The following is a 22,146-nucleotide window of genomic DNA, read 5'->3' as shown; positions in this document are numbered from 1 at the left end:
GTTTGGGACAAAAAGAATAGAATAATTTGGAGTGCAAAAAACATTTATTAAACATGTGAACAAACAGTGAACAGTTTTAGTGAACAAAATTCACATTGTTTTAAAACTCCAGTGAATATAAAGTTTGATTTTTAAGTTTTGTTAAAGGCACACAGATGCTTAAAAAATAAAACTGCAACACTCGCCTCTTCCCCAACAAATCTGCTGTCTTGTGAACTATTCCAGCAGCTTCTGAACTATTCTGCAGAACCCAGAACATTTCTGCTAGCTCACAGAAAAAAAACAGACATCTTCTTCTTCTTCTTCCTCCAAAAGACTGAGGGGAACCCCTCTGTTAGTGACTCACTTCCTCACTCTTGGCTTACTGAAAACAAACAAAGTTTATATGATTGTTTTGACAGGAAAATGTATTTAGTTTGTTACAAAGCACAACACATAAAACAATAACTAATTGCTCATTTTTGCTCAACAAGTTATTTGGGGAATTATTTTGTTTATCATTAGCATTAATTTCTTATTATGATTCCCTATTCTGCCCATCATGAGCAGTAAAATATATTAATTGAGCCTAGTGTGGTCTATTTTGATATTAGCATGGGGACGGTTGCAACAGTTGCAACCGTCCCCATAGTATCAGTCACGACTAAACACCATGTGCTAACTAGCCACAGTGACATTGACAAATGTAAGCAATGTTGCTGAATAGTCAACAAAACAGTGATTCAAACCAGGTAGGTTTGGAGTAATTCATACTAAATATTAGGATAGTAGGACAAAAATACAGCTCGTGAAAAAAGCTACTTTCATACCTCCAAAACAACTTTGTCTTGATAGAATCTGCACCAGATGCGCAATATGGCCGCTTACTTCTTAGCGAGTAGAGGGTCTAATTGAGCATGTGCAGTATGAGTGTCATCACTCTAGCATGTTACTGATTAGACAAATAAGGCTTGTTGCAACCGTCCCCAGTCTCCCTACTCCCTCACCCTGAAATTCATACACCCTATACGTATTTCTGTCGGTGTTGTCTTTTCAAAAACAAGTAGTCCAGACAAACTGTCACTTTTTACCCCTCCTCTACTGGTTTGGAGTCATTTAACCACTGTTATTTTGCCACCTCTGATTTCTCTCCTCACCTCATCCAGAGACATTTCCAACGATATATTTGATATACAGTAACTCCTCTTATTGCTGCTGCCATTCCTGGTATCTGTACTTTTATTTCTCCACCATCAAGGTACTTCAACTTCATAATGTTTTCTTGCTGTTTTTTTATTTACTGTTGATATAAGTATTCTTCTGTTATTGAGCATTTTGGCGTATTTGACTTTCCCTTTTTCCTTTTCAATTGCTTTATTGAGATGAACTGGGTGAACATGAGCTTTATCTTTGCTCATTGTAATAATAATGTTCCAAGGCACTCCAGCAGGTGATCAAGACCTCACAGAACATTGTTGGGGCAGCCCTCCCCTCACTGCAAGACATTTATAAATCTAGAGTCCTACGCAGAACACACAACCTCATCAAGGACAGCACACATCCACAACACTCATTATTCACACTCCTACCGTCAGGCAGACGCTACAGGAGTTTGAAGTCCAGGACCACAAGGCTGGCAAACAGCTTTTACCCACAGGCCATCAGGCTTCTCAACAAAGCACTCACACACACCGCACGCAACACACGCACACACTCATAGCACTTTTATTTATTTACTTATTCATTTATTTGTATTATTTATCTGTATTAATGTTTCTTCTGTTGCTGTTGCTTAATTTATTGGTATTTATGTTTCTTATGTTCTTATTCTTTTTCTTGTGTTTTCTTTCTTTTCTTGGGAGAATGAACAGAATAAGAATTTCATTGCATAGTATAATTGCCTGTTTTACTATGCACATGACAATAAAACTCTTGAATCTCTTTTTCACTACTGTCTTCTTTACTGTTTGTTTTAGCTCGTATTTTTTTCTTTGTTTGCCTTCCATCATTATCTTTTTCACTGCTTGCACCTGACCATGATTGTTTCCTTGCTATTTTACCTGTGTGTACTCCATCTCATCTTCCTCTCATCACGACCATCATCTGGACTACAGCCCATTGTTGGGCTTGGTTGCTGATAAAGCTGATCAACAGCCTATTTCAGTTTAATTGTTGTTTTTAATAAATTACTTTTCAAAATGCTTTTTGTCTCACTCCCCCTTCTTGTTTTTGCATATTGTAGCTCTACTTTAAAAACCTCATTAAGATCCAAATGTGCAAAATGCAAATTCTAGCAATTCTTCAACTGGTCTAAATATTTTGATCAGGAGTGTATATTGGGGGGGGGGGGATTTTATTAGTGACTCTTAATAAAAGAGACAAAGACAGAAACTAAAAACACAAAATCCTCTGCTCAACCCCCGACAGCCCCACCCAGGGATGGAGAGGTAAGGACCCCCCACCCCACGGAGGCCCGGGCGGCAGAGATGGAACTGGGCCCGGGTGCAAACTTGGGAGCCTAAAAGCCTCAGCCTGATCACACAATGGGGAGACAGATGGACAGAGCTTGGCTTCAGATCAAGCCTATATTTAAATATTAATAATTAGACCAATGTCAGCAGACATATGTCACAGGAGTCCTTGCATGAGTACGCAGCCCTTTTGTCTTCTTATATTACAATATTTGCTGGAGGAATAAGCACTGTGAGGCATCAATCAGCTGGAAGAAAACACCTCTTTATTATAAGAAGGAAAATAAAATTAAAAAGGTCGCCACAACACGTCAACACTGCTATCTAGTGGTCACAGAAAAAGACAGTCGTTGCTCCAATTTATTTATTTTTTAAATGGATAAGTGTTAATATGTCAATGAAAAGACTCCTACGGTACAGTTGGTGTAAAAATCAGTGTTAACTTGCGCATTCACAGGCTGCATGCCGGCAGTCCTCCCTCGCTCTATTGGCGGTGACAGTGTTGCTTTTAGCAGCCATAATCTTTTGGAACTCCTCATAACGCTCCATTACTGGCTCATCTTGTGTTAAATACACTGGCTGGGATCGCTTCACTTTTCAGCTGAAGTAGAATAATATGATGTCAAACGCCCCTTTTTATGTGAACGCAAACTTAGCACAAAGTCGAAAACCGGACTTGACAAAATAAGTTGATAACCACCGTCGTGGGACCAATTAAGTATGATGATGGATTTCAGGTTCTGTTGAGCTGCAACTTCAGCACAAAGCCTGGGTTGGTTGACCCACTTTCGCAGAATACCTCCTGGGTAACTTAAGCTCTGTGAGCATGCACAGCACTATTATAGAACATTGTAACAACGCAAACACAATTCCATGATACACATACACTTCTGCAGTCCAAAAGAAGGAAGATGAGAAAAAACTCCCATGTTGTCCTTAACCAATCAAGGCTGTGTCGCAGCTGTTATGAAACATTAACTCATGAGGGAACTGGGTATTATTCACACAGCAGATCACCACTTTCTAGCCCTTCTCACGGGTTACACTTCTGGGATTTGATCATCTTTTAGCACAAACTGGCCAGTAAAATGTTCATTCTCCATTGTGTGTCTGCATGTGTGTTGTCAATCTTTTCTTACAAGAATAACTTTCTCCACAAACTGAGCAACTAAAAGGTTTTTCTCCTGTGTGCGTTCTCATGTGTGATACCATTGTTGCATTTTGAGAGAATCCTTGACCACAAACTGAGCAACTAAAAGGTTTTTCTCCTGTGTGCGTTCTCATGTGTAATGCCACAGTAGACTTTCGAGAGAACTTTTGACCACAAACAGAACAATCAAAAGGTTTTTCTCTTGTGTGTGTTCTCATGTGTCTTACTACATCTCCTTTCTGAATGAATCTTTTATCACAAACTGAGCAACTGAAGGGTTTGTGTCCTGTGTGCGTTCTCATGTGTCGCACCATATCTGACTTTCGGGAGAATCTTTGACCGCAAACAGAACAACCAACAGGTTTTTCCCCTGTGTGCGCCCTCATGTGTGATACCATACTTAACTTTCGAGTGAATCTTTGACCACAATCAGAACAAACAAAAGGTTTTTCTCCTGTGTGTGTTCTCATGTGTCTGATCATCGCTTCTTTACGAAAGAATCTTTTACAACAAACTGAGCAACTAAAGGGTTTTTCTCCTGTGTGCATTCTCATGTGTGATACCACGTGTGCCTTTTGAAAGAATCTTTGAGCACAAACTGAGCAACTAAAGGGTTTTTCTGCCGTGTGTGTTCTCATGTGTGATACCATATTTGACTGATCAGAGAATCTTTTATCACAGACAGAACAAGCAAAACATTTTTCTCCTGTGTGTGTCCTCATGTGTTGAGTCAAATGGCACTTAAAAGAAAATCTTCTTGCACAAACTGAGCAGGTCCAATGTTTTTTAACTGTCTTCTTTTCAGAGCATTCAGAGCGCTCAGTGTTTATACACATATCACCTTCCCAGTCTGTATTGCTGCTCAAAGGTTCTTGGGTGCCATCCCAGTCTTCATCCTCAGAAGACAGTGACGTGTCGTCACTATCTGATAGTGGAGCTAAGAGGTTGTCTGCTTGTGATCCTCCACAGAGGTCTCCATCAGCTTCTGGTGTCATGTGTTGTGGTGAGCTGCTACTTGGAGGCTCCACCCCTCTGTTCTCCTCACTTGGACTGTGATGAAGGTGTGAGGACTTAGGTGGTTTGTCTTCATGGTCTTCAGTCTTCACAGAGACACCAGTCAGTGGCAACTTGGTGATATCAGCCTCCTTCGGCCCTAGAAGACACTCTCCCTCCTGAATGGTCCAGAGTTCCTCCTCTTCCTCTTGGGGGTGCTGTGGCTCTTCCTGCTTCAAAGTGGAGCTCCCTTCCTGCAGCTGAGTGGGATGCTCTTCTTGACAACCGATCTCCTGCCGGACATATGCAGGAAACAACCAATGTAAGGACTCGGGTGGTTTGTCTTCATGGTCTTCAGTCTTCACAGAGACAACAGTAAGTGGCAACTTGGTGAGATCAGCCTCCTCTGGCCCTAGAAGGCCCTCCTGAGTGATCCAGAGTTCCTCCTCTTCCTCTTTGACATGGGGGGGCTGTGGATCCTCTGGCTTCAAAGTGGAGCTCCCCCTCTGCAGCTGAGTGGGACATTCTTCTTGACAACAAATCAGCTGTTGGACGTCTGCAGAACAAAAAGAACACAAACACACTGTAACGCTGACATGATCCTTGAGATGTTTCTCCTGGAACTTGTTACACTTTCTTCTATATACTGTATTGAGTGTCTTGAGAAAATGATGCATCAGGGTGTCTGCTGGTCTGTTTATATATAACTCTCACTTTCTCTCAGTACACTCAACTATAGTGCGATCAAGGAGTGCTGGGAAACTCGGCAAAACATAATGAAACAAAACAACAAAAACATGCAAAAACGATGGGCTTTAACAGTAATTATTTTCCAATAAAATAATAACCCTTATTTCCAAAAAATATTACACTGTGTTCCAAATTATTATGCACATTATATTTTTGTCTGGTTTTGCTAAATAGTCAATATAAATTATAGTCATTAGAATTTTGAAGTCATCAACCTTTAGAGTACTATTTGAATGTAAAAAGAATACATCATACAGGACATTTATCATTCAACAAACTAAAGAAGCACAACAAAAGTATAAGACTTATAAAAATAAGCTGACAACTATCTTGAGAGTGACAAATCTAGATCTTGAGTTAAAGCTCTGAAAATATGGCAAAAAAAAATTGATCTTCAGTCCTTACCATGCCATTGTTGTATCACTACAAAGACTAAAAATTTCATCAGCCGTTCTGAAGACTGTAATGACATAAATGTTGACCTATCAACTCCACAATGTAAGCTAATCGTTGCAGCACTGTGGCAACATGAGCCAGGATTCAGTGAAATGCACTGAGTGAGTGGTTCTTGAATTATCATGGTAAAGACCTAAAATTATAAGGCTTTGACCTCCCATGAGGGACACGCCGATCGCTTCCGGGTTAAATACGAAGCAATTTATCAACGAACACGCTAGAATTTATTTGGTTCAGATAAATGTCAACGACATATAATATGACGGATAAAAGTAAGTAAAATCCGACAAGTAATGATGAATAATTTTGCCCACTTCGCGTGTTTTTTTCGCCACTTCGTGCACAGGAGACGAACGGTGACTTACAAGAGGTAAAAACAACGGCTGTCAAAACGAGTTACACTGCTCGATAAACACAAAATTTGTAAATCACCTGACAAAAAAAATCATTTCAAAAGTGCATAAAGATCTTCTCCAATATACACTGCTCAAAAAAATTAAAGGAACACTTTTTTTATTGGGCCTGGCATAAATTTCAGCTGTATTGGTGTTCATGGAATTAACAACAGGTGCACTTCAGTGGCAACAATTAGAAAATCCTCAAAACAGGACTGGTTTTACATGTGGAGGTCATTTCAAGTTTCTCCCTCTTGATCTTTTTTGGCTGGTTTTCCACTCGTGTTGATTTTGGCTTGCGTAATTATCTCTACTGGCAGTATGAGGCGATTCCTTAACCCTACAGAAGTTGCACAGGTTGTCCAACTTCTCCAGGATGGCACATCCACACGTGCTGCAGCAAGAAGGTTTAATGTGTCAATCTCCAGAACATGGAGGAGATTTCAGGAGACTGGTGGTTATTCTCGGAGAGCTGCACAGGGCCGTAGAAGGTCGATACCGGCTCGTTTGTGCAAGGCGGAACAGGCTGAGCACTGCTCGTGCCCTACAGAATGACCTCCAGAGGGCCACTGGTGTGAATATCTCTACCCAAACAATCAGGAACAGACTTCATGAAGGTGCCCTGAGGGCCTGACGTCCTGTAGTGGGCCCTGTGCTCACTGCCCAGAACCGTGGAGCTCGACTGGCATTTGCCATAGACCACCAGAATTGGCAAGTCCGCCACTGGCGCCCTGTAATTTTCACAGACGAGAGCAAGTTAACCCTGAGCACCTGTGATAGACGTGAAAGAGTCTGGAGAAGACAAGGAGAACGTTATGCTGCCTGCAACGTCGTTCAACATGACAGGTTTGGTGGTGCGTCCGTGATGGTCTGGGGAGGCATATCCATGGAGGGACGCACAGACCTCTATTGCCTAGGAAATGGTGCTCTGACTGCCATAAGGTATCGAGATGAAATCCTGAAACCAATTGTCAGACCCTACGCTGGTGCTCCTAATGCACGACAATGCCCGACCTCACGTGGCAAGAGTATGCAGGCAGTACCTGGAGGATGAAGGAATTGAAACAATTGAATGGCCTTCACGATCCCCTGACTTAAACCCAATAGAACATCTCTGGGACATTATGTTTCGTTCCATTAGGCGCCGCCAGGTTGCTCCTCAGACTGTACAACAGCTCAGGGATGCCCTCACACAGATCTGGGAGGAAATGCCACAAGACGCCATCCGTCGTCTCATTAGGAGCATGCCGTGACGTTGTCAAGCATGCATACAAGCTCGTGGGGGCCACACAAGATACTGAAAAGCATTTTGAGTTGCAGAAATTAAGTTTTGTAAAAAATGGACTAGCCTGCCACATCTTCATTTCACTCTGATTTTATGGTGTCTATACAATTGAGCCCTCTGTAGGCTGAAAACTTTTATTTCCATTAAAAGACTTGGCATCCTTTTGTTCCTAAGACACTGCCCTGTCATTATTTGTATAGATATCCAACTTCATATTGAGATCTGATGTATCTAATGTGTATCTTTAAAGTGCTCCTTTAATTTTTGTGAGCAGTATATATAAAAATGAAAAAATCTTACCTTAGACTTGACAATGGTTGTTAAACCGCCGATTGCTCGTCGAATTGAATGATGCTGCTTCTCCGAGGTCGTGACTGAACGTACATTACGCTAACACAAAATGGAAAACACAACAAAACATTCCCCTGCTGAACGCGTATTTGGCGAATAACCGGCGGAAGGACACAAGTTTTGTTTGGCCCAAGAAGGCACTTTTTATTTTCAAATTCAATATTTACTAGCAATACGCAATTTACGCTGTGAGCTCTAAGTGTACGTACATTACGGGCCGGACATGAAATTTGGGTGTTTTAGACTTTTGTTCAAATAATCTTATTTTACTCTTTTATACACAAAAAAATCACTTTAGTTGCAGAGTTGAGTAATTATTCCATGAATATATACCATTGTAATCATCATGGGGTTTGTTTTTCCATGGAATTATGTTCTTCAAAATTTTCATTGGCAGGCGGACACGGAGGTTATTTACTTTTCACTAATGATTACATGAGTTATTTTTTTTACACTGAGAATATTTGAATAAAATACATTAGAAATCAATTTCAGACATCATTCTTTAATTCTAAGTAGAAATCATGACAAAATTATCAGAGAAAATATTGTTAATTTCACAACAAAAGTAGACATGCTTTACATGTAACATTTCAATGTCCAAATATAGACACTTTTTTACAACATAGCCGTGCTAGCGCAAAATAAAAACATGAACAGACTTAATTTATGGTTTGGTAAGCTTCCTCACTCTATAAACGTCAGAGTGATAGGGATAGTACACATAGTTAGAACAACAATTTCAAATACTACTCAAGTGAAGTTGAAGACAGCAAAGGGTACCCTTGATCTAAGGCCATGGACTAAATAGTATTATAAAGAACAGTACTAAGAAAGCAGACTACCCCCACTATTTCATGGTTGGAAACACTAACAGGAATGACATGAATTAGGTAGTTGAAATGTTCAACAATTATTTTGTATATATTGGACCAAAACTGGAAGAAGAAATTCCAAAACAAGACACAATGGATGAATGGAATGATATCATTGATAGGAATCTCAATTCCATGTTTCTCACTGTTGTAACTAAAAAGGAAATCACTGACATTGTCAAATATTTTAAGGCAAAAACATCAACTGATTGTTATGGAATTGAAATGGAAACAATTAAAAGGGTCATCAATGAGATTGTAGACCCGTTAACATATATTAGTAACTTATCATTTCAGACTGGAACATTTCCCAGCAAAATGAAAATAGCTAAAAGTGGTTCCAATTTTCAAAAATGGAGATAAGCATCAATTTACAAACTACCGACCAGTTTCCTTGTTACCTCAATTTTCTAAAATTATGGAGAAGCTATTTAATAACAGGTTGGACAAATTTATTAATGAGAATGAATTACTAGCAGGTAGTCAATATGGTTACAGAGGCAACATTTCAACTTCTTCAGCACTGATCGAAATCACGGAGGAAATCACTACTGCTATGGACAACAGAAGATGTGCAGCTGCAGTATTTATGGATCTGACAAAAGCCTTCGATACAATTAACTACAATATTTTAATATCAAAATTAGAAAGGTACGAAATTAGAGGATTAGTCTTGAATTGGTTTAAAAGTTACCTAGCAAATAGGAAGCAATTTGTAAAGCTAGGAGAATATACATCTGCGAGTTGAAATACTACGTGTGGAGTACCCCAGGGGTCCATATTGGAACCAAAACTGTTTAATTTGTATATCAATGACATTTGTAAAGTAACAAAGGACTTAAAGTTGGTATTATTTGCGGATGTTACCACTACCTATTGTTCTGGCAAAAGCACACAAGAACTCATTAAAAAGGTCAAGGATGAAATGGTCATTTTGAAGTCATGGTTTGACAGAAAGAGATTATCCTTGAACTTAAGTAAAACTATAATAATGCTATTTGGAAATAGCAGAAGGGATACATACGATCAAATACAAATAAACGGAGTGGAAATTGAAAAAAAGTGAAAGAAAACACATTTCTGGGGGTCATAATAGACGAAAAATTGAGTTGGAAATCTCATATTAAAAATATACAACAAAAGGTGGCGAGAAATACTTCAATACTGAATATAGCAAAACATGTTCTTGATCAAAAATCACTCCACACTCTGTACTGTTCCTTAGTATTACCATATCTAACTTATTGTGTGGAGATATGGGGTGATAATTATAAAAGCAATCTTCACTCATTCACTGTACTGCAAAAACGATGTGTGAGGATAATTCATAATGCCAAGTATAGAGAACATACAAACCCTTTATTTTTAAAATCACAGATATTAAAATTAGCAGATTTAGTACACTTTCAAACCGCTAGAATAATGTATGAAGTTAATCATAATTTGTTACCCAAAAACCTCATACAGTATTTCTCTATCAGAAAGGAGAAATATGATCTTAGGGGAAAATTAAACTTAAAACATTTATATGCGAGAACAACGCTGAAAACCCACAGCATTTCTGTATGTGGAATTAAATTATGGAACGGATTGAGCAAGGAACTCAAACAATGTACAGAGATGAGCAAATTCAAAAAACAATACAAGCAGTTGATGTTTGCTAAATACAAGGCAGAAGCGTCTTGATCATTACAATGATTGTTCTGTCATGCTTGTTTTTATTATTTATGATTTATTATTACACTGATTATGATATAAAAATATGACATGGAAAGCAGGAAGTGAATAATAAGTACTGTACAAGATGTGGAATGGATGGGGGGTAGGATTAAATAAGCTTTGCTTCTTCCTACTCCTTTTGGACATGTGGAACTGTGAAAGAATGATTCATGAGATGTATTCCATTGTAACCTTCATGTTCAAATAAACTAAACAAACCAAAACAAATCAATGTTCTTGAACAAACCTCCCCACAATAATAGTATTTTAAAAAATAAAATAAAATAAAATAAATAAAAATGCCCACATTACACACATAACAGACAACACAAACACAACAGCACAACAGAGCTTCAAAGCATTTCACTGGTTGTTAAGAACCAAAAATGGTCATTTGTTGAATTTGCTGCATAATGAAGTCAAATTTCCTGAAAGCAAAAGCTATTTCAATCACTAACATTTTAACAGGTCAAGTTACATGTTAACATAAAGATCCCTTCTTTGATATAACAAAAACAATTCTTACATTGAACTTGTGAGTTTTTGGAGCGTTCTGCTAGAATTTCTTTGAAAGTCAGAATAGCCTCCCACAGCTGCTATTTTGTTATGATATGCCTCCCACAGTCATAGATTTTTGCTTGACGATGTTCCATAGGTTCTCAATTGGGTTGAGGTCAGGGGAAAAAGGGGGCTAAACCATGAGTTTCTCTTCTTTTATGCCAATGACAGAGAGGTAGGTATTCTTCGCATCATGAGATGGTGTATTGTACGGTTCTTAATATTGTAACATGGAAGAAAGTGGTCAGTCACTACAAACTTTGCTCAGGTCATTTTCACACCTTCAATGACCATAAAGAGCCTACCAGCTCTCTCCCAATTATTCTGATCCAAAACATGACTCAGTCACCTCCTTGCTGACATCACAGCCTTGTTGAGATATGCTGGCCATACTCTAATTCATCCATCAGGACCACCCAATGTTGCACGGCCCTCATCAGTAAACAGTATTGTTTGAAAATTAATCTTTATGTATTTGTTGGCCCACTGCATCCGTTTCTGCTGCTTCTGAATAGTGGTTCAGGGTGGCCAAATAGTAGGCTTATGCATAACTGCAAGCCTCTGGAGGATCCCACATCTTGAGGGACTTCAGAGACACCAGCAGCTTCAAATATCTGTTGGTTGATTGCAATGCTTTTTTAGCAGGTACTCTCTTGATTCTATACATTTGTCTGGCAGAAACCTTTATCATTATGCGTTTATCAGCACAATCCCGGCTGTCATCTGAATCAGCCACAAATTTCTTCACCGTAAGAATGTTGTTGTAAATGAATGAATGTTTTCATGCCTTGTCCAAGGCATTGCAATATTTGATGCTGCAGAGGGATCCTTTTTCTTTCCCATATTGCTTGAAATCTATGGCATGCTTAATAATGTGGAACATCAATTTTAAGTAGTTCTCTTTAAATTGGCCTCACCTGGCAAAGTCATTATGACAGTTGTCCGAGATTGATATCAGTAATCCAAAGAGGCCCAAGACACGATGCCATCCATGAATTTAATTGAAATAGAAAACATTTATGATACTAAAATCCTATTTCCATAATAACTATTGCAGAAAATGAAAGCACTCACAGGATGACAATAAGTATGGAAGGAGAAACCTTTCTGTTGATATTAACTCCCACAAGCTTTTTTTTTTTATGATCAATTGCTGTACCTTCCCAGTCATGTCAGGACAAAACAATTGCACATATAGTATTACTCAGTCAGAACTGAATAATACTGTATGTGCAACTGTTTTGTTTTTCTTTGAAAATGTAATAAAAATTAAGAAAAAAAAATCAGTTCCACCCCTCCAAAGTTAAACAGTTGCATAAAAGCCTTACCAGAACCTTTTTTATTTTTGGTTAGAAAGAGATTTTGTCACTGTGCATCTACGATCACTTATTTACTTATACACGGCCTGTCATAGATTGGGAAGACCTGGGTTCGAATCTCTGTTGGGCATCTCTGTGGAGTTTGAATGTTCTCCCGTGTCTGCGTGGGTTTTCTCCAGATACTCCGGTTTCCTCCCACATTCCAAAAAATGCTCCAGCATACCCCCACGACCCTAATTAGGATAAGCAGCATATAAAATAGATGCATGGACGGCCTGTCATTAGCTGACAAAAAATGCACAGATTATATTAATGGATCAGTACACCATCTAGGGCAGCGCTTCTCAAATAGTGGCCCTCCCTGAGTGTGGCGCGGTGAGCTGTCAGAGGCATGGAGGACTTTCAATATTAGTGCCAATATTTATGAATTTATTGTACTCAGCATGCAATTTGACTCTTGAATATGCTTATATGCTTCACTGTTTTCCATTTTGTTGCATTCCGCTGGTTTCAGTTTTATTGTCAGTCTGTACAGTACAGATAAATAAATAGATATTATCCGTTTGTCAATAGTATGGAGTGGGGTGGGGCATTTCTGTCCCCCATTGGTGGCATGTCAGAAAATAATTGAGAACCACTGATCTAGGGAAACAAAACATTATACATGTTTTATATTTCATAAAGATCGAGTCCCAAAAATGTTTTGCTTCCTATACCACCCAAAAGGTAAAATTATAAAAGAAATTTATTTAAAGACCATAAACAACATTTATCCATCTAAAGGGTTTTAGGCGGCAATTTCACATGGAGGAGTACAACATATGTCCATTTTGTTCAAGTGTTCTTGTTCTTTTGCTGGATGATAATTGTGCTCCAAATTATCGTTGATAATTGAAATTATCAACAAAATTTTTTTAGACAATTTTTTCATTAATTATATGGCATAAAATTGATGCTATATAACCGTATAGAATGGTTGCATTTCTTTTGCAATGTAGTGAGCGACACGATCTATGAAAGCACATAATTTTGCACTATTTGGTTTATATTTACATTGCCGACCAAACACGTCAGTAAGCGTTGGCTGTCAGGACAAAGGCTCTGCTGCACCTCCAGCGGCATGTTTTTTTCCCCCACCTGGGAAAACTTAAAAGGATGGCTGTGTTTCAAGTGTGCATACAAGTTGGTCGTGTTCCCCTTCTTCCTCGTCACTACTTTCAAACAAATGTGACATATCGGTTTGTCGGTGTTCATGCGCATTCGCCTCACAAACCATCACTTCTGTGCCTTCATTCATGATAGCGTATGCTGGCTTACGAGGCTAACTTCTAGCACTCTGTATGCACTCACTAGTAGCCCCGCCTCTACAAAGAAGCTGAATGACATGAGGGTTCACTTTCTCCGTTCATTCCACTGTAGAGCCAACAATAGACAGATGCAGAGTGAACCCTCTTGTCAACAGTTTATATAGTTTATAGCAGGGGTCACCAACGTTTTTCCTTGTGAGAGCTACTTTTACAAAATGGAAAATGGCCAAGAGCTACTGATTTTTGTAACATTTATTTTCAGAGCTTATTTTAAACCCAAACAAAGCGAATATGCTTGTTTTACCAGAACATTAACAAAATTGTGGTGTCCACGACTCACATTTTGTATTTCAGAATGCATTTCTTTCTACTGTTCTTTCATTATTAACTGAAAACCTGAATGAAAAGCAGGCTTGCAGGCACCTCATGTGGTTGTGGCGGGCTACCAGGTGTCCGCGGGCACCACGTTGGTGACCCCCGCTGTAGGCTTTGCAAGTAACAAGCTGTCGTCAATTGACTACACCTTTTACAGCCTTTTTAAAATTTGCACAATGATAAGGAACACAGTGAGCATCAACACAAGATGCTAGTGCTGTGACATGAGCAAATGCCGACATGGCAGAGGCGATACCAGTGCATGTTTTTCAAAATAAAGCGCAGTGAAACATTTTTTATGATATTTTCAATTGTTTTCAAACTAATCGTGGTTAATATGTGTGATATATATGTATATTTTTAGCATATGCAGTATATACAGTACATTCATGCAATATATTTACTTAACATTGTTTCAAGTAAATTTTTATGGTGTGGTGGCTTTTATTTTGTTATGGCGGGCCGACACGAGCAATTACATGTAGAGGAAACCCTGTAACTGCACTGTAAGCAAACATCTAAGAAATACTTGCAATTGGGCATGGCAAAGCGTGGCTCAAGGAACTCCACAAGTTTGGTGAATTGGACAAGTTTTGTGATTCCAGCGTCTTGCACGTTCCCCATTGATGGCTTTCGCCAAGGGAATTGGAAGTATTGAAGGTAGAAGTCTTGGTTACGCCTCGCATAACTAACGCTTTGCAGTCATTGCAAATCGCAGGTTTAATATCCGAAGGAAACACGACAGACATAAAGTTAGTCAGGAGCAAGCTAGCTTGTTAGCCACCCACAGTTTAAACGCTTGAGATGCGGTTTAATGAGGTCATAATGTGCATGCTGGAAAATACAGAAGCCCATAGGCCTACAGAATTTTTTAAAAATCGCTTGTCATTATAGGAAAAAAAAACAATACCGATATTGACCGATATTGGATATTTTCGCACATCCCTAGAAAAAACCTCTTAGTCATGGACTTGATGTGTAGCTTCAAGCCAAACTCACAGTCAAATAAAACATAACATTAAAAAATAGCTCAGATATCCACTAAAAAAAAAAATAAAAATAAATAAATAAAACGCTCCAATGAGGTGAGATACCCATACTGTGTTGTAGGTGGGTTTGTGTGAGCAAAAACAAGCGCTCCCTTTCTCCTACCCGTGCCTTGCTGCAAAACATGGCGTTGATTGTGTGGGACTTCTTCACTGTATTCAGAAGAAGACGCTTCATCAAATGCTCTGCAAACATTACACGATGAGGGGGAAAAACATCGGGCTTTAACACATCAAACATTGTCAGCCACCTGAAACGCCAGTACCGCTATGACACCCCGGGCTTGTTCCGATCATTACGACGTTTAAAAAGTGCAAAAACACGATCTATGAAAGCACATAATTTTGCACTATTTGGTTTATATTTACATTGCCGACCAAACGCGTCAGTAAGCGTTGGCTGTCAGGACAAAGGCTCTGCTGCACCTCCAGCGGCAGGTTTTTTTCCCCAACCTGGGAAAACTTAAAAGGATGGCTGTGTTTCAAGTGTGCATACAAGTTGGTCGTGTTCCCCTTCTTCCTCGTCACTACTTTCAAACAAATGCGACATATCGGTTCGTCTGTGTTCATGCGCATTTGCCTCACAAACCATCACTTCTGTGCCTTCATTCATGATAGCGTATGCTGGCTTACGAGGCTAACTTCTAGCACTCTGAATGCACTCACTAGTAGCGCCGCCTCTACAAAGAACCTGAATGACATGAGGGTTCACTTTCTCCGTTCATTCCACTATAGAGCCAACTACAGACAGATGCAGAGTGAACCCTCTTGTCACCAGCCTATATAGTTTAGAGCAGGGGTCACCAACGTTTTTCCTTGTGAGAGCTACTTTTACAAAATGAAAATGGCCAAGAGCTACTCATTTTTGTAACATTTATTTTCAGAGCTTATTTTAAACCCAAACAAAGCAAATATGCTTGTTTTATCAGAACATTAACAAAATGCTGGTGTCCACAACTCACATTTTGTATTTCAGAATGCATTTCTTTCTACTGTTCTTTCATTATTAACTGAAAACCTGAATGAAAAGCAGGCTTGCGGGCACCTCATGGGGGGCTACCTGGTGCCCGTGGGCACCACGTTGGTAACCCCTGGTTTAGAGAGACACGCATGAAACACGCATGCATTGTTGTTTGTAATTATGTTCTATGTTTGTTTGTTTTTTTATGTGAATGGTAAATTTGTAAAAATAGCATTTTTAGTATGTGATGGGAGCAAGGACTCATCGCCGTCGTGTTTCGGAAGTGACATCTGGAAAGGCGCAGCCCTCAGCTAAAACCTAGTAAATAAACTAGGGCTGTCAATCGATTAAAATATTTAATCGCGATTAATCACATTTGTTCGTAGTTAACTCATGATTAATCACAATTAATCACAGACAGAAATAAGTTTTTATCTATAAGTAGAGATGTAAATATCGTTGTGGTAAACGCTTCCATACGCATCTAGATACCCGAGTTAAGATAGCATTTAAAAACGTTATATTTTAAAAACAGAACAATTCGATACAGTGTACAAACAATACGATTCAACCGTTACATTTGTCAACACAGACATTAGTCTTACATTATAAAATAAAAAAGCCAATTGTATAAGTGTCATTCTCAGAGTACGCATAGCACATCATAGCCCCAAGCATGCTGTAAGGCAAGGGTCCCCAACCACCGGGCCGTGAGAAACATTCTGGTGTGATGATAAAAATAAAAAATACAACAAAAAAAAAACACAGAAAAATGAAAAATTAAATAATTTGTAAATAACTACATCGTCCAATGCCGCCACCATATTGGATGTGGCAAGAGTCGAAGCGGAGAAGATGCCTCATTCATGTGCTGCATGGAAGTGTACGACTCGTTTTATTGCCCAAACCAAATCCCAATACTTTCCACAGGTAAGACTTAACAATTACCTTTGATAGTATTTGGCCCATTGACTGCATGATTTGACTATTATAACATCGTTTTAAGAGCATAATTTGCCGACATTGTGAAAAAAAATGTATTCCCATTTCATTCATTGTCATCTCCCACTATTTTCAGACATTCTCGCATACACATATATGATATATGTCAATCATGAATGTGTATGCCTGACACACACGCATACACAGGCACATACAGTGCTGACATAACAAATGTGGAGTGATGAGATTAAGAATGTGGGATGGTTGACATCACTTGTACTAACAAAGATGTGACTGACTCGGTGATTGATTAAGTGTAATATAAGCAGAAGTTATAATATGTTCATTCGGCCTGTACAGATGAGAAACTTTCAACACCTAATTGAAGATACCATACCACAATTATTTGCTGAAAAATTATCATAATGACCCTCACCTTTGGGTGCAAAGTGCAGGTTTGGATTTCACTATTTAAAGTAAATAATCATGGCAAACTATACCAACCTCTGTTCATTCTTAAGTATGTCAGCATTAGGAAACTTCACCTGCGCTGTCCAGTATCCAGGTATTTATTTCACAGTCACACTGGTTACATTTTGGCTAAGAAGTTACTAAATCGATTTAAAGTTACTGAATCCTTTCGGATCGTATCGTTCTAAAGGAACTAATATCGTCTTTGAATCGTACTGGTAACCGCGCGATATGAATCGAATCGTTATTAAAACAATTTCTTACACCCCTACTCACATGCCATGGTACCACGGTATAATTGACAATTTAAAAAATACCTACAGTGCACCAGTAACTTCTCCCTTCTTCCCGTCGACGTACTTTGTGACAACTCGACTCACAGCGACACAAATAACTTTGGTCTTGTCGAGAGAGGCATCTGCCAGGACTGTGAAGCTAAACTTACCATTCAAAATACACTTTTCTTTGCCAATTTCTGCTCAATATTTGTTCCCGCTCCTGCCTTTACATCAGCTGCCACGCCGCTGCGGTTCCTCAAAACTACGTTGAGGGTCAAGCAGGACATGCGCATGTTAATCGAGCATCAAAATAATGTGTGCCGTTAAAGAAAACTTCTGTTAATGTGTTAACAAATTAACTTTGACAGCCCTAAAATAAACGCCTGTAGAGTTAGCTTGTCAACGTTGCTTCAAATCAAATCAAATCAAAGTTAATTTGTATAGCACCTTACAACATCCCAATGGTCCCAACTGGAGCCTGTGGAGGAGGGACTGATTTACTGCAGTGTAGAGGGCATTACAATAATCAAGCCTCGAGCTGATGAAAGCATGAATCGCTTTTTCGAGATCTGTACTTGACAAAAAGGGCTTTACCTTTGCCAGGAGCCTGAGGTGGAAGAAACTTGCTCTGACCACAGAATTAATTTGCTTATCAAACTTTAGACTGTTGTCAAAAAACACACAGGTTTTTAACAGCAAGAGCAAAAGGAGGCGTGGGGGTGTCAAAATTGGTTTCATTGTGTGGTGAATCGGGGGTAAAAACAATATACTCCGTTTTTCCTTCATTTAAATGAAGGAAATTCTGAGACAGCCATTGTTTGATGTCATGAAGGCAGCTATGGAGGGGATCTAGTGCCTTCTTGTCACTGAGCATTACTGGTAGGTAGAGCTGTACGTCATTGGCATAAAAATAAAAATGGATATTGTGTCTGGAGATGATTGGTCCTAATGGTAGCATGTACAGTGAAAATAAGGCTGGCCCAAGGATGGAACCCTGGGGCACGCCAGAAGAAAGGGGAGTGGTTGTAGAGGAGAAGTCATTAAACATTACTGAAAAAGTCCTGTTGGTGCGATATGACATGAACCATTTAAGCACAGAGCCACGTAGGCCAACACAGTGTTCTTGGCGGGAGATGAGGACTGAGTGGTCCACAGTATCAAAAGCAGCTGTAAGGTCTAAAAGCACCAGCACAACAGAGTATTTAGCATCAAAGGCTATGAGGATGTCATTGTGTACTTTCAATAACGTGGATTCTGTGCGATGACGGGTTCTAAAGCCAGATTTAAATTTGTTAGCAATATTATGGATAGACAAATATGACTGGAGTTGTGAGAAGACAAGTTTCTTCATGACCTTGGACAGAAAGGGCAGATGTGAAATTGGACGGAAGTTGGACACAGACTTGATGGGTCTTGGTTCGTTTTTTTTAAGAAGTGGTCTAACTACAGCTTGCTTAAGGGCAGTGGGGACAATACCCAGCCTGAAGCAGCTGTTCATAAATAGAACAAGGCTGGGACCAATGGTATCTACTGTATAATCTCCTTCATTATCCTTGCATTATACTTGTTTGGTATAGTTTTCATCAAAATAGTAGTCATGCCAAAACGTAGTGTTGTCGCTGGCTGTTCACAGTGTACGAGTGATACTGTCAGTTTGTTTTCTTTTCCAAAAGATGAAGGTTTAAAACGACTATGAACAAAGCAACTACAGAAAACGGCAGCCAAATGGATGCATCACCTCGCATTCTGTTCTTTGCAATGTTCATTTCACTGAAGACTGCTATTAGAGCACCTTTACATGAAGCATTTGGCTTGAAAGTACGGTATAAACACATTTGAATGCTATGCTACACAGTAAAGGACAAGACAAACCATGTCAAAGTTGCCACAGAACAGTAAGTCATATTTACATATTGTAAACACTACACCTGGGGTCACCAACCTTTTTGAAACCGAGGGCTACTTCCTGGGTGCTGATTAAGGCAAAGGGCTACCAGTTTGATACACATTTCTGAAATAGCCAATTTTCTCAATTTAGCTTTAATTAAATGTTATTATTAATAATTAATGGTATTTAGCTATGTGAAGACACTGATTATGTTAATGATTTCTCACAAAAATATCAACAATGATAACAACATAGGAAATAAATTAATATCAATATGCAGCTCTTTATTTCTATATTTTCAAGTTTCAGTGTTTTTCAAATTGAACATTTTCAAATCATCACTTCTACAACAGTCCTAGGAAATCACAATGTACCTCCGGAGAATTTTTAACATTTTTAACAAACACCCTGTACAAGCCTAAGAAAAAAAATGCACTTAACAGTTGTGCTATCAAATGCTACATTTTACAAACACATTTAACAAAGCATGAATGACACATTTTGAACTGGACACCAAATCTGGTATCTGTTTCTTTGTCAGTTAGTGGGAAGCCTGGCATTGCATGCTCTCCACCAGTGTGTTGTACTCTGGTGTGTAACTTGACACTGCAACTCTGAGTGAGTCTTGCAGATGTGTAGATGTGCATCACTGAGGCGTGTTCTGTGTTTCTTCTTGATGAAGTGCATGTCAGAAAAAGCTGATTCACAAAGATAGGGTGAACACTCTTCTTACCATTGTTGATGCACCCAGTTCAACAGCAGAGAGAGTGGAGATTACATCGGTTCCGTACTTCTCGTCTTCAAGCACAGTTTTAGCAATTATCACCATTGCTTCTTTGACAAGAGCCCCATCTGAAAATGCCTTCTTTTTCTTAATCAAGAATTGCGTAGCTCTTAATGAGGCTTCGGTTGCTTTCCGGGAGCTTTTCACCGGTCTCATAAAAAAGATTGCTGTTTACTCAGAGCTGCCTTTAAATCGCAGGCTTTTTGTGCTCGTAGTGCGCTGCCCGGCGGGTAGTTAGCATGGTAGCTTATGTGGCAAGTTGTGAAATGTCTCTCCACATTGTGTCACTTCGACTGTGTTACAGTCGCCCCGCAAATGAGACACACACAGGCTCCTTTCTCATTGGTAAAAAAAAACTCTCCCTCCCATTCATCGTGAAAATGATAGGTTTTCTTTCTTTTTTCTGCCATTACCGTCTTTTTGCTGCTCCACAAACGTTACGTATTGGGCCTGCGCACAATACTGACCCTTGAACTATAGTAGGTCAGAGTTAATTTATATTAATCACTTTTAAAAAAAGAAATGATTTAATATATTGCCATTTCCAGTACACATGTAAGTGTGATTTAATCAAGAATAACAAAAATAAAATAAATAGATACATGATACGCGTTACTGATACGTGTGGTTATTTGAGCTAATTTTAGAACAGGCCTGCGGGCGACTAGCGTGGTCCTTACGGGCAATCTGGTGCCCGCAGGCACCACATTGGTGACCCCTGCACTACACCATAGCAACAAGCATTCAAAGCATTATACATGCTATAATGCAGACGATACCACCGCATTATGCTGTGGAGAGAGCACACAGGAACTAATGGAAAAAATCACTTAGGAATCAACTATACTAAAAAGATGGTTCTTTACTAATAGACAATCCTTAAGCCTAAGTAAAACTAAAGTAATGCTATTTCGTAAGTGCAAAAATACACATGCACAAATACAAATTGAAGGCACAGACATTGACAGGGCAAGCGAAAATACATTTCTCGATGAGTCCTTGCGCCCGCCACGTACTAAAAATTATATTTTTACGGATTTACCGCTACTATCGAAAACAAACAATATAGAACATATTTAAGCAAAGCTGATAAATCATGCCAATGACCCTTTAAACGTGCCTTTTTGTTTACGCCATTTGTTTTTTCTCTTATATTTGCCTTTTATTTCTGTAATATTGCCACTATGATTGCACTCTTGCTTAATAGGCTGAGACGAATTATCATGAACAAAGAAAAAACATATCCATAACAGTGTGAAAAATATTCAATTCCTAACCAAATATTGTTTTTTTTTTTAGATAGCCTCCAAAAAGACGTTGTTGGAAAGTTCAGCTCGCTCACCGTTATCTGCAGTTTGGGGCTTTTTCTCCGTTGATGATTTCCTGGGAGTTGGTGATTCTCTTCCACCTTCTCTTTGACAGGACGTCGCCATCTTAGCATAGCAGTGGTTCATCTTCTATCACGTCTTCAATCTTCACTTCAGATAGCACTCCAATGCTCCAAACCAAACTTCTGTTTCGTGGGCTTTAGAAAAGACGAATCCTTAAGCTATCCGTTGTGATATATGCTGTGAATATATATAACTCTTTTTATCGTAAACTACAAACTTCTATCGGGAGGTCCGGAAAGCCACAGCCGTTCAGCCCGCCTCCTTGGTAGCTGTCGCCATAGACGTAGATAGACGCCGCATCGAGAGGGTTTGTCCACAGCTGCGATACGTCAAAGTCGCCACCATATTGGACGTGTCAAGGCTGCGCTGTATGTGAATACAGATAAATATACTTACTTTCAT

General features: G+C 39.2%; 1 protein-coding gene across 1 annotated transcript; it reads right to left on the bottom strand.

The window, feature by feature from the left end:
* Positions 1 to 375: 375 nt before the first annotated feature.
* Positions 376 to 22,027, bottom strand: LOC129179217 (oocyte zinc finger protein XlCOF22-like). The gene is made up of 2 exons (XM_054772164.1): positions 21,696 to 22,027; positions 376 to 5,149 (listed from the first exon to the last, which is right to left on the bottom strand). The coding sequence occupies exons 1-2, from the start codon at positions 21,805 to 21,807 to the stop codon at positions 3,543 to 3,545; spliced, it is 1,719 nt and encodes a 572-aa protein (XP_054628139.1). The 5' UTR covers positions 21,808 to 22,027; the 3' UTR covers positions 376 to 3,542.
* Between the last annotated feature and the right edge of the window lie 119 nt (positions 22,028 to 22,146).

This window comes from Dunckerocampus dactyliophorus, chromosome 4 (genome assembly GCF_027744805.1).
Source record: "Dunckerocampus dactyliophorus isolate RoL2022-P2 chromosome 4, RoL_Ddac_1.1, whole genome shotgun sequence".
Lineage (NCBI taxonomy): Eukaryota > Metazoa > Chordata > Actinopteri > Syngnathiformes > Syngnathidae > Dunckerocampus > Dunckerocampus dactyliophorus.
Note: the sequence above shows the minus strand (reverse complement) of the source record. Positions and strands in the feature narration are given on the sequence as shown.

What these genes read in the sequence shown, in the direction of transcription:
- LOC129179217 (XM_054772164.1), bottom strand. Translation starts at nt 21,807, where the DNA reads ATGAACCACTGCTATGCTAAGATGGCGACGTCCTGTCAAAGAGAAGGT. An exon ending in GCCCCAAACTGCAGATAACG is followed by an intron (nt 5,150 to 21,695) that starts GTGAGCGAGCTG and finishes TTTGTTCTGCAG; the next exon opens with ACGTCCAACAGCTGATTTGT.